Source organism: Callorhinchus milii, unplaced genomic scaffold (assembly GCF_018977255.1).
Source record: "Callorhinchus milii isolate IMCB2004 unplaced genomic scaffold, IMCB_Cmil_1.0 Scaffold27, whole genome shotgun sequence".
Classification (NCBI taxonomy): Eukaryota; Metazoa; Chordata; class Chondrichthyes; order Chimaeriformes; family Callorhinchidae; genus Callorhinchus; species Callorhinchus milii.
Window position 1 is genome coordinate 5,305,214 of NW_024704768.1, and position 12,268 is coordinate 5,317,481.

Consider the following 12,268-nt stretch of genomic DNA (forward strand, 5'->3'; position numbering starts at 1 on the left):
GAACTCGATCGTCTGGGGGATGGGGAGCCAGTGGAGTCGGGCGAGGGTGGGAGTGATGGGGTCACGGAGCTTAGTACGTGAGAATACACGAGCTGTAGAATTTTGGATGATCTGCAGCTTGTGAAGGGAAGAGTTGGGAAAGTTGATGAGGAGGGAGTTACCGTAATCGAGCCTTGATGTGACGAATGCGTGGGTGAGAGATTCGGCAGCCTGAGGGATGAGGCAGTGGCGGAGTCTGGCAATGTTGTGGTGGTGGTGGTAGGCAAGGCCGGTCATGGCGTGGATGTGGGGAGAAAGGACAGCTCAGGGTCAAACAAGACACCCAGGTTTCTGATTAGCTTAGTGAGGTTGAGTGTGCATCTGTGGAGGTTGATGCTGCCAGCGCCTGAGGTGCGGAGGCACTGGCACAAGCCAATCAGGAGGGCCTCGGTCTTGCTGACGTTGAGTTGGAGAAAGTTGGCCCTCGTCCAGGACTTGATGTCGGACAGGCAGTCGGTTAGGATGCCAGTAGTCCTGGAGTTGTGGGTAGAGGCAGAAAGGTAGAGTTGGGTGTCATCCACAAACATGTGGAAATTTACCCAATGTCTGCAGATGATGTCACCAAGGTGGAGCATGTAGAGGGTGAAGAGGAGGGGACCGAGGACAAAGCCCTGGGGAACACCGCACAAGACGGTGCGGGGGCTGGAGGAGAAGCTGTTTTCCGCGACGCAGTGGAGGCGATGTGAAAGGTAGGACCTGAACCAGTCAAGGACAGAACCTTGAAGGTTGAGGTGGGAGGAGAGGCGGTGGAGGAGGATTGAGTGGTCCACCGTGTCAAAGGCGGTCGAGGAGGACAAGGCGGAAGAGGGAGCCCTGATCACACATGGTCAGGATGTCGTTTATGATTTTGGCCAGAGCAGTTTCCGTGCTGTGGGCAGCATTGTTGGAAAATAAAATCAGCCAAATCTGTAAGGAAATAACGCTAATTCCTCTAACCAGATATCAGACTGTTTTATTATTATTCGTTCGTTATTCCCCAATATCCCGATGGGTCAGACCAAAGGCCGGTACAATCAACAGATCTTATAACAGAATAACACCACAAAAGATATCTCGAGTTCAAGAGTTCAACACTGTGTCTTTCCAGCACACAAGCTTGATTCTTCATGCTTTCAGTCTTCTTGCTGACAGCTTTCAATCTTCCTCAATCTTAGTGTTTCTAGTTCTCAGTCTTCCATCTCCGTACCCTTGTCTCCGCAGCCCGGGATGGCCCCATCTCCCGTATCCTTGTCTCTGCGACCCGGGACAGCTCCATTTCCCGTATCCTTGTCTCCGCGACCCAGGATGGCTCCATCTCCTGTATCCTTGTCTCCGCGACCCGGGACGGCCCCGTACACAAAGTTATCGGAACTCTTATACCAATGTTCATCCAATCATGGTGCAGACATTAGATCACCTGGTCGAAATCATGCTGCGTTCACGTGAACATCTCATGGGGTGTACGTGCCTCACACACACAAACACACTGTCCTGGAGACAGTCCGTTATCTCGTGTACGTGCAGGGAGTTTCAGTCCCGCTGCCCACAACACACTTAACTTAAAAGTTAACCCGTTCGCAACATCTATTGTGATTCTAACGTTATACAAAAAGTGTAAATTCTAACAGCTTGGAAACCCGATTCGACGGGTTCATGGAGGGAGTGGAAGGAGAGAAAAGAGCGAGGCTAGGAGGCAACGGTTCTCTCAAGGACCTTCGATAGGAAAGGGAGATTTGAAATGGGCCGGTAGCTAGATAGCTGTGATGGGTCAAGGGAAGGTTTCTTTAGGGTGGGGTTGGTAATGGCTGTTTTGAGGGGGGACGGAGCAGTATCAGATGACAGAGAGAGGTTAATGATGTTGGTGAGTAGTGGAGCTGGGATTTAAGGATAGGGTTGGGGATTGGATCCAGGGAGCAGGTGGTGGGCTTCAAGGAGGTTACAGTGGTGAAGACAGAAGAGGGGATGACAGGTTCAAAGGTGTGGAAGGAGGGATGGGTAATTGTCGGAGTGGGGATAGGGAGTGGTTGGAAGTTGGGGAGTGCAGTGGCAGCTGAGCGGATGCCCTCAATTTTGGACTCGAGGAAGTCCAGCATTTTCTCACAGAGAGAGTCAGAGGAAAGAATCTGCAAAGCGTGGCAGGGAGGGGGAGGAGCCGGTTGGTGGGGGAGAACAGGAGCCTGGGGTTGCCCTTCACCTCCAGTATTAACCTGGAATAGAAGGATGATTTAGCTGAGGCAAGAGCTGAGTGGTAGGTCTTGATAAGGTCCTGCCAGATGTGGCAGTGGACCGTTAGGCTGGATTTGAGCCAAATGCGTTCAGCAGACTGCACCTGGCCCTTAAGCGAGCGGAGATGACTGGTGTACCAGAGTGAGGATCAGAAATAGGAGGCAGTTCGGGAGGTGAGGGGGGCAAGGGAGTCGAGTGTGGTGGAGAGGGTGCTATGGAGAAGAGTAAGTGCTGTGGAGGATTTTGGGGGGCGGTAAAGTAAGAGAATTTTTAGAGAGAGGTGGGAGGGATGGTGGAGGCTAAGGTGTTCGAAAGAGGGGAATGAGCCGGTGGAGTAGGGGGACAGGGCAAGTGAGGCCCTGGAGATGAGGGTCACACCGCCGTCACGACGGTTCGGGCGTGGAGCATGGTGGTAGGTGTAATCGGGTGGTGTGGCCTCAGTGAGGGGGAAGGTGTCACCTGGGGTGATCCTCAGTGAGGGCCATAATGTTAAATGTTCTCATCGGGGATGAGATCACTGATGACCAGGGTCTTGTTGGAGATGGAGTGGACATTTTGAAGGCCAATGCGGAGTGGACAGTTGGCAGGGGGATGTGTGGGATGGGAGGGGGTAGTGGGTTGGATGGCAGGGTGGGTGGGGATGCGGATGAGGGAGGAGAGGTTAGCCCTCGGCGTCTGGTTCCGGGATGGCTTGCAGGGGTAGTGGGGAATGGGGCTGTCGGTGTGGCTGCTGCTGGACAGCCAGCGCCGAGTGCCACAATGAGCCCGGCAGAGGATTCCTGGCTGGATCAGAGGGCGGCAGTGGTCGAGAGGTCAAGCAGAGATAGGAGGTGGGGAGGGTGGAGAGAGAGCAGGACAGAGCGGGATTGTTGCAGGTAGGGGGCATTTTGAGGGAGGGCCAGCTCGGGTCGGGGATGCGCTGGGACGAGAGGCGGCACGTTTAGTGGGACATGGTCAGCCTACAGGAGGCTGTGGGGGCTAGAGTTAGCGCAGAGGGGTGTAGGGTGCTCATTGTGGTTAGCAGTGAGCAGCATGCAGGGGAAGCATAGGGGAGACACACACACTGAGCCGGGCTGACACATACTCTAAGCCGGGCTGACACATATTCTGAGCTGGGCTGACACATACTCTGAGCTGGGCTGACACACGCACTGAGCCAGGCTGACACACACACACACACACACATTGAGCTGGCCTGTCCCACACACACACACAGACCGGCTGATACACACACACAAACTGAGCCGGGCTGATACACACACACTAAGCCGGGCTCACACACTGAGCCAGGCTGACACACACACACAGAACCGGGCTGATCACAAAGAGCCGAGCTGACACACACCCGCACACACACTGAACCAGGCTGACAAACACACACAGAGCCGGGCTGACACACGTCTGAGCTGGGCTGACACATTTATGTGAGCTTTATTATATTACTGGAATCTGAAAATGCTTTGTAAGACATTATCAATTAATTTCGTTATTGCAAATTCCCCAACCAATGACAACCAATGACCGAGAGAACTTTCTAGGTCCGGACCTCTTAACAATTACTAAAATTGGGGTCCCATCTGGGGTACCAATTTGTAAGGAAACTTTGTTATTTAATTAATGATGAAAAAGTGATGCTGATCACTTGAGATTTCGATGTTGAGCACTTAGATGTTAAACACTTGTTTCGTTTATTCCAGCTCAACGGTGAAAGATTATACAACAGAGAATTAAACCACGACTGCAAGGCGCAATAATGGCAGCGACCAAAGTCCCATACTTTAATTAGACAATAATGTGGCAACAGAGAGTGAAGAAGTGGTCAGCGATCTTATCCCTGGGAGAGAGAGCAGTATTTTTTTTGGTCAGGTAGGTGTCTGATACGGGCGGAAACCAATCACTGTGCTAAGAGTATCCAAACCAAACTGAGATTTCCATGCATCCCACTTACACATGGAAATCCTAGAGATAGATTGTTGGATTAGAATGCGCGCTCTCTCCATGGAGGGGAGTATCCTGCCATTGATATTGCTGTCCAGCAAGCTTTCCCGCTGCTTGTCCAGCTAGGACCACCCTACCCATTAGGGTTTTGGCTTGCAGGGTTAACAGGAGCTGAATGGGATAAATCCCTGCCCCCAATGGCTGGTCTGACCTTCCAGGTTCTGCCGATGAGCCAGGATGTCTGCTGACATCAGCAAGGCCCTGGAATACTGCGGATTCACCTAGCTCAGGAACCAGATTACCGAGAACGCCATGGAGGGTTGGCTTGATTCTGACATTCTGCCAGGCATGTCACCTTGGAACCAGTTCAGTTCCCAGGAGACCCTGCTTACCTCCCCTCAAGGATGGAGTAAACAAATGGGAATTTTCTGTATAAGATAAATCACAGTCTTATCTCTTGGGGTTTGGTTCTATCACAATATCAAACAGCTCATGGTGACTGAATGTCTTTAGTACCTTTCAGTAGAGTAAGCATTTTATTTTAACTCCTTCCTTAGAGTCCTTACATGATAGATGGTGTAAATTTGATGAATGTGGAGAGAGGTTTAGAAAGTCAAGGGAGCTCAAGATACAGCAGAGATCACACACTGGAGTAGGTGGTGCCCTGATCGAGTGAAACTCTTTCCACATATAAATGTGTCGAATGTGGAACAAGTTTTACGCGTTCAGGATAACCTCCAGATACACCAACGATCGCACACAGGAGAGACTGTATAGATGTGCTGAAGAGTTTTGCTAGTTCTTATCAGAAGAAAGATCACAAATGATAGCTCACATTACTCTGGTATATATTATAGGACGGTCAACAGACACCTTCTTCCCTGGTTCAGTATCAGCAGCTGGTCCCTTACCAGCAGAATGGGGGTGTTTACTGATTTATTATCAGCAGAATGGAGGTTTATACTGGTTTATTCCCAGCAGAATGGGGGTTTATACTGGTTTATTACCAGCAGAATGGGGGTATTTACCAGTTTATTGTAAATGATTGGTACCTCTCACACCGCGTGCACTTCACTCCTCAAACGGCTTCTCCTCCAGCCCCTCGTGCGGCGTTCCTCAGGGCTTTGTCCTTGGTCTCCTTTTCTTCAACATCTATAAGATCCCTTTTGGTGACATCGTCCTCAGACATGGGGTCAACTTCCACATGTATGCGGATGACACCTCTCTGCCTCCACCCTTGACTCCAGGACCAACTGTTGTCCTGACAGAATGTTTGTTATATGTCAAGTCTTGGATGGGAGCTAACTTCCTTCAGTTGAACGTCAACAAACCAAGGCTTTCGTGATTGGCTCCCGTCAGCGCTTCCTCACTCACCACAGCATCACCATCTATGATTGCACACTCCACCTTGCTAAGCCAGTCCGGATAGTTGGGGTCTTGTTTGACCCTCAAGTATCCTTTCTACCCCACATCTGCACGATGATCCACTCTGTCTTCCCCCACCTCCGCAACGTTACCCAGCTCCGACAATGTCTCACTGTTTCAGGCTGCTAAAATCCTCATACACGCCTTCATTATATCGAGGCTCGACTATGCAAACTCACTGCTTATTGGCCTCACCAACTCCTCCCTCCACAGGCTGCAGATCGTCCAGAACTCTGCAGCCTGTGTCCTCGCCCACACTAGGCTCCTTGACACTCTCATCCTCGCTCGACTCCACTGGCTTCCCATCACACATAGGACACAGTTCAAGATCTTTTTCCACACTCTCAAAGCCCTCTATGGACTTGCTCCCCCTACCTCTACGACCTCCTAAGCCCCTACCATCCTGCTCACTCCCTCCACTCAGCGGGCTCCGGTCTGCTTCATGTCCCCCTTCCTGCCCACTATTGGTGGGCGGGCCTTCAGCCACTCTGCCCCCACCCTCTGGAACTCCATCCCTCAGTCCCTCCACCTCGCCTCCTCCCTTGCCTCGTTCCTTCAAGATCCATCTCAAGACCCTCTTCTTCAACCGTACCTTCGATCACCCTTTTCACCCCGCCCTCCACCCCACATCCTCCCCAATCCTGACCTCCAGCTCAAGTCCGAAACATTGACTGTCCAGCGGCTTGGGATGTCCTCCCAATGTGAAAGGTGCTATAGAAATGCAATTTGTTGTTGTCTGTATAGGAAAGCTAGCCGCAAATGCAAGGATTATCTTTATACAACTTTTTACATGCAGTTTAACTGGAGAGCAACCTGATGGTGAGATTTTACTACAAATTTTACGGCCCAGTCTGTTATTCACAACAGCTACTTCCCTTATCTTACCTGACCTTTTCTTCCTGATTGTTATCTCGTTAACGACCACTTTACTTCAGTGTTTGAGTTTTCACCCATCTTGCTTTGTGTTTTATCCTTCACTACTTTTGGTTCATGTCAACTCTAAAATCGGCTTCTGGAATATTTTACACTAATTATAATAATAATAAGACTCTGGTTAATCCCACTCTTGCCCAACTCCACTGGCTTCCCATCACACAGAGGATACAGTTCAGCATCCTAGTCCTATCTTCAAAGCCCTCCATGGTCTTGCTTCCCCCTACCTCTCCAATCTCCTAACCCCCTACCACCCTGTTCGCTCCGTCCGTCCAGCGGGCTCCGGACTGCTTCACATCCCCCGCCTTGCTCGCCCCACTATCAGTGGGTAGGCCTTCCGCCACTCTGAACCCACCCTCTGGAACTCCATCCCGCAATCCCTCCGTCTCGCCCTGGCCCACGCCAACTTCAAGACCCACCTCAAGACCCTCCTCTTCAACCGTGCTTTCGAGCTCCCTGCTTCCACCCCTGCCCTCCCTTCCTCCCCCACCCTGAACCTCAGCTCGGGTCCATAACTCTTGTCTGTCTTGGGACATCCTCCTGATGTGAAAGGCGCTATACAAATGTAATTTTGTTGTTGTTGTTTATTACCAGCAGAATGCAGATGTTTATTGGTTTATTACCAGCAGAATGGGAGTGTTTACTGGTTTATTACCAGCAGAATGGGGAAATGTAATCGTTTATTACCAGCAGAATGGGGGTGTACAATGGTTTATTATCAGTAGAATGGGGATGTGTATAATGGTTAACTGTAATGTTAGAATAAACTATAACTAATATTTGCAGCCATCAACATGGAATACTTTGCCTTTTTCATTCATTTCACATTTTCTCATTTGGAAGGGCAGACCAGTCAATGGGGGCAGGGAATCTCCCACTCAGCTACTGTTAACCAAGCAAGCCAAAGCCCTAGTGGGTAGCATGATCCTAGGTTGATAAGAGGTGGGAAAGCTTGCCAGACATTTCATAGCAAGTTACGCAGTTTTAGCTGGTTGTATTCTGACAGTGATTCCTAAACATTAGCTTTCTGCCAACCTGCAGAATTCGGTAAGCAGGATGCATCCCTCTATGGAGTGTGCATTCCATTCCAACTTGGAAATTTCCATATGTAGGTGAGAATGCATGGAACTCCCAGTTCGGTTTGGTTATGGGTTTCCATGTGTGTCTGACCCAAAAAATTACTGTAAGGATCTTGGAGAAGTTTGACCTGATTGGCATTATTTTAAACACAATGATTTATTATTGTTATGATTTTCATAAGGTTGTGATCACCCACTGTAAATTTCACCCCATTGAATCCTGCAGTGTAGTGGTTAGAACACTTGCCTCACAAATGAGAGGACCCGGGTTCATTACTCTACGTACCCCTGTTTACCTAGCAGTAAGTAGAAACTTGGTTGTTAATCGATTGGTTGACCGCTTTCCAGGAGTAATATTCCCTTAAAAATATATTGTCATGCACGACTGTTTGAAGGACACTGCTGTGCACAGTTGCTTGCCATGTTTCGCCCACAATATATATAGTCAATTTACTTTACAATATGCTCTGTGAAGCTCTTTGATACATGACGTGATAAGGCTCAAAAATAAATGCAAGGATTATTATTATTATTATTATTAAAAGGTTACTTTGCAGTTAGATGTTTGTCACTTTCATTAGAAGTGCATGTGAAGCTCAATATGGATAATCTAAAAGTTCCAGATGTTAGTCTGGCTTCAGTCAGTTACTTCCTTGCCTCTGGGATGTGGGTTCAAGATGCACGTCAGGACTTCGAGCTTGCAGTCCAGGCTACTCACAGTCCAGTTTCCAGAGCGTTGCTTTGTCAGGCACCAAGCTATTAAGCTAAAGTCCCTTCTGTGCTGGTCAGACAGATGTTAAAGATCCTACAGGAGTATTGGAAAAATAATACAGCAATTACATTTATATAGCCCCATTGTAGGTAAAAATGTAGCAGGAAATTTGCACACAGCAATATCCCACAAATTTTCATGACCAATTTTATTTGGGGTTAACAACCAATTTCATTTGAGTATTGGAGGTCAGGACACCGGAAAAGAGGAAAAAAACCTTTCTCTTTTCGAACAATGTCATTGGATCTTGGCATCCACCTGATCAGGCCTGGTGTATGATTTAATCTGAAGGACAGCACCTCTGACATTGAAGCACATCCCCAGCAACAAAATAAGAGTTTCTCCCAGCACCCTGGCCAAAATCAACACTTCACTAATCGCTCGCACATTTATCTCATAACTGTTTGTTGGAAGTGGCTGCTGACAAAACTGACTCTGACAAACACTGTCAAAGCATTTTAAACTGTTTTGACTTGATCGTGTATTGTAAAAATGCAAGGATTAAGGCAAATTGTTCAAACAGCAATTCCCAAAGGAAACTCTCATGTATTGCTTATTTGGGGTAAATGACCAATCTTTCTTTTCTCCCATCAGCACCTAAAGTGGATGATTCTGAGTATCACCATCGCCCTCATTGTAACATTCTGTTTACTCGTGCTGAGTTCATTCAGAAACACAGCAGAAGATATCGCAAGTTCCATCGAGACACACGGCAACACAATCAGCTTGTAGCATAAATGTTTCTTCAGAGCAGAGAGAGTTTCTGGGATCCATCACATATACTGTTTGAGAAAAGGGGTTTTTGCAAAATCTCAGCACAGTACCAGTGATCTATATCAGGAGGGATACCATATATATGTGCCAAATGTCAAGAGTCTCACAATGTTGGGGCACCTGAAGAAACATCAGCAATCACACACAGGAGAGAGACCATATAAATGTGTTGAATGTGGAAAGAGTTTCACAACATCAGGGTACCTCAAGGTACACCAGCGATCGCACACAGGAGAGAGACCGTATAAATGTGCCGAATGTGGAAAGAGTTTCACAACGTCAGGGGACCTCCAGAGACACCAGCGATCGCATACAGGGGAGAGACCTTATAAATGTACTGAATGTGGAAAGAGTTTCACACAGTCAGGGGAGCTCAAAGTTCACCAGCGCTCACACACTGGAGAGAGACCGTATAAATGTATTGAATGTGGAAAGAGTTTCACACGTTCAGGGCATCTCCAGATTCACCACCGATCGCACACAGGAGAGAGACCATATAGATGTGTCGAATGTGGAAAAAGTTTCACTACATCATGGGAACTCAAGGTTCACCAGCGATCACACACAGGAGAGATACCGTATCAATGTGCTGAATGTGGAAAAAGCTTCAAAACGTGCGGGGAGCTCCAGGTTCACCAGCGATCGCACACAGGAGAGAGACCGTATAAATGTGCTGAATGTGGAAAGAGTTTCACATCTTCAGGGGTGCTCCAGAGACACCAACGATCACATACAGGAGAGAGACCGTACAAATGTGCCGATTGTGGAAAGAGATTCACAACATCGGGTGTGCTCCAGAGACACCAGCGATCACACACAGGAGAAAGACCATATAAATGTGCTGAATGTGGTAAGTGTTTCACAACATCAGGGTATCTCCAAGGTCATCAGCGATTACACACAGGAGAGAGACCGTATAAATGTGCCGAATGTGGAAAGAGTTTCACATACTCGGGGAACTTCCAGAGACACCAACGATCACATACAGGAGAGAGACCATATAAATGTGCCGATTGTGGAATAAGTTTTACACAGTCAGGGCACCTCCACGTTCACCAGCGATCGCACACAGGAGAGAGACCGTATAAATGTGCCGAATGCGGAAAAAGTTTTACACGCTCAGGGCATCTCAAGATTCACGTGCGATCACACACTGGAGAGAGACCGTATAAATGTGTTGAATGTGGGAAGAGTTTCACAACATCAGGGGACCTCCAGGTACACCACCGATCGCACACAGGGGAGCGACCGTACCAATGTGTCGAATGCGGAAAGAGTTTCACAACATCATGGGAACGCCAAATTCACCAGCGATCACACACAGGAGAGAAACCGTACCAATGTGTCGAATGTGGTAAGAGTTTCACAACATCAGGGGAGCTCAAGGTACACCAACGATCACATACAGGAGAGAGACCGTACAAATGTTTTGAATGTGGAAAGAGTTTCACATCTTCAGGGGTCTTCCTGAGACACCAGCGATCACACACAGGAGAGAGACCATATAAATGTGCTGAATGTGGAAAAAGCTTTACAACTTCGGGGTATCTCCACGTTCACCAGAGATCACACACAGGAGAAAAACCGTATAAATGTGCTGAATGTGGAAAGAGTTTCACCACGTCAGGTTATCTCCACGTTCACCAGCGATCGCACACGGGAGAGAGACCGTATCAATGTGCTGAATGTGGAAAGAGTTTTAGATATTCGGGGAACCTCCAGAGACACCAGCGAACTCACACACAGGAGAGAGACCATATAAAGGTTCCCAATGTGGGAAAGCTTTCCATGAGCTGGTACTGTTCAAACCCCACCTGAGAAGGTGCTTCGAGAAGTGAAGCAAACAATAGTAATATTTTGTTATCTAAGTACAGCTATCTGCTTGATCCAACACCAGTGACTCACAATTAAGACACCAGTGCGACAGTTTGTCCCCTTGTCTCCTGTGCTGGGGTACCACCATCTCCTGCAGTACCTCACTCGCACATGGCTGTTGTGCATATGTGAGGCTTTCCCTAGGATGTGTGTCTGCTGGAGAGTATAGCAGAATTGCACAGTGAGAAATGAGAGTCTGTGAAGAAGATAATTTTACACTTCCATAATTTTCTCCTGGTGTCAGGGCCAGATTAAGGGATCTGGGGGCCCTAAGCAAAACGTGAGCCCCTTTGAACAATGCCCTCAAATACCTTTTTGAAATATTTTCCAGTGTAACTTCATAGTTGCAAACATGTCAACCACATGATCAAAACTTAGTGTAGGTGTCAAATTGTGCTCAATAGACATAATTGTGAGTGCATTCAATCTATTCTGGATTATTGTAGATCTGAGCGCGTTATTGATGACTCACCTTTGTGATTGAGCATTCACTTTCACAAACCCTTACTGATTTTGTTAATATATAACATATACAGGTATAAATATAGATAGCACAGAAGAAACAATGAGATGCGGATTCACCGAAGCCTCACAGTGAACTGTGTGCTGCTCAAAGGATAGGTAATTGATGTAACTGATTTATAAGTCACTGGTTAGGCTTTAGCTAGAGTACTGTGTTCAGTTTTGGGCACCACACTTTAGGAAGGATGTCAAGGCGTTGGAGAGGGTGCAAAGGAGATTTACCAGGGTACCAGGAATGAGGGACTTCAGTTATCAGGAGAAGCCCTTACTGCTAGAATTATTCTCCTTGGAGCAGAGAAGTTTAAGAGGAAGACTTAATAGAAATTTTCAAAGTTATGAGGGGTTTCGATAGGATGAACTTGGAGAAACCACTTGCACTGGTGGATGAGTCAGTAACCCGAGGACACCAATTTAAAATAGTTGTTAAAAGAAACGAGGGAGGAGAAATGTTTTCACACAGTGAGTTGTTGGGATCTGGAATGCTTGCCTGAAAGGCTGGAGGAAGCCGATTTGATAACAACTTTTAAGGGAGAAGTAGATAAATATTTGGGGAGGATAAGTTTGTAGGGCTATCAGGAGAGCGCAGGGGAGTGGGATTGAATTGGATAGCTCTTTACGAAGAACTGGCACAGACCTGATGGGCTGAATGGCCTCCTTCTGTGCTGTATAATTCTATGATAACTGTTATTCTCTGTCCAAGTGTTGC

At 47.7% G+C, this 12,268-nt stretch overlaps 1 protein-coding gene across 1 annotated transcript; it reads left to right on the forward strand.

The window, feature by feature from the left end:
- The first annotated feature begins 698 nt into the window (after positions 1–698).
- On the forward strand, positions 699–11,729 carry LOC103189942 (zinc finger protein 420-like). Its single transcript, XM_007910523.2, is given in 4 exon segments — positions 699–728; positions 3,942–4,110; positions 8,986–10,902; positions 10,905–11,729. Coding segments are annotated over 2 exon segments (1,728 nt in total). The 5' UTR covers positions 699–728; positions 3,942–4,110; positions 8,986–9,273; the 3' UTR covers positions 11,004–11,729.
- The last annotated feature ends 539 nt before the right edge of the window (positions 11,730–12,268 follow it).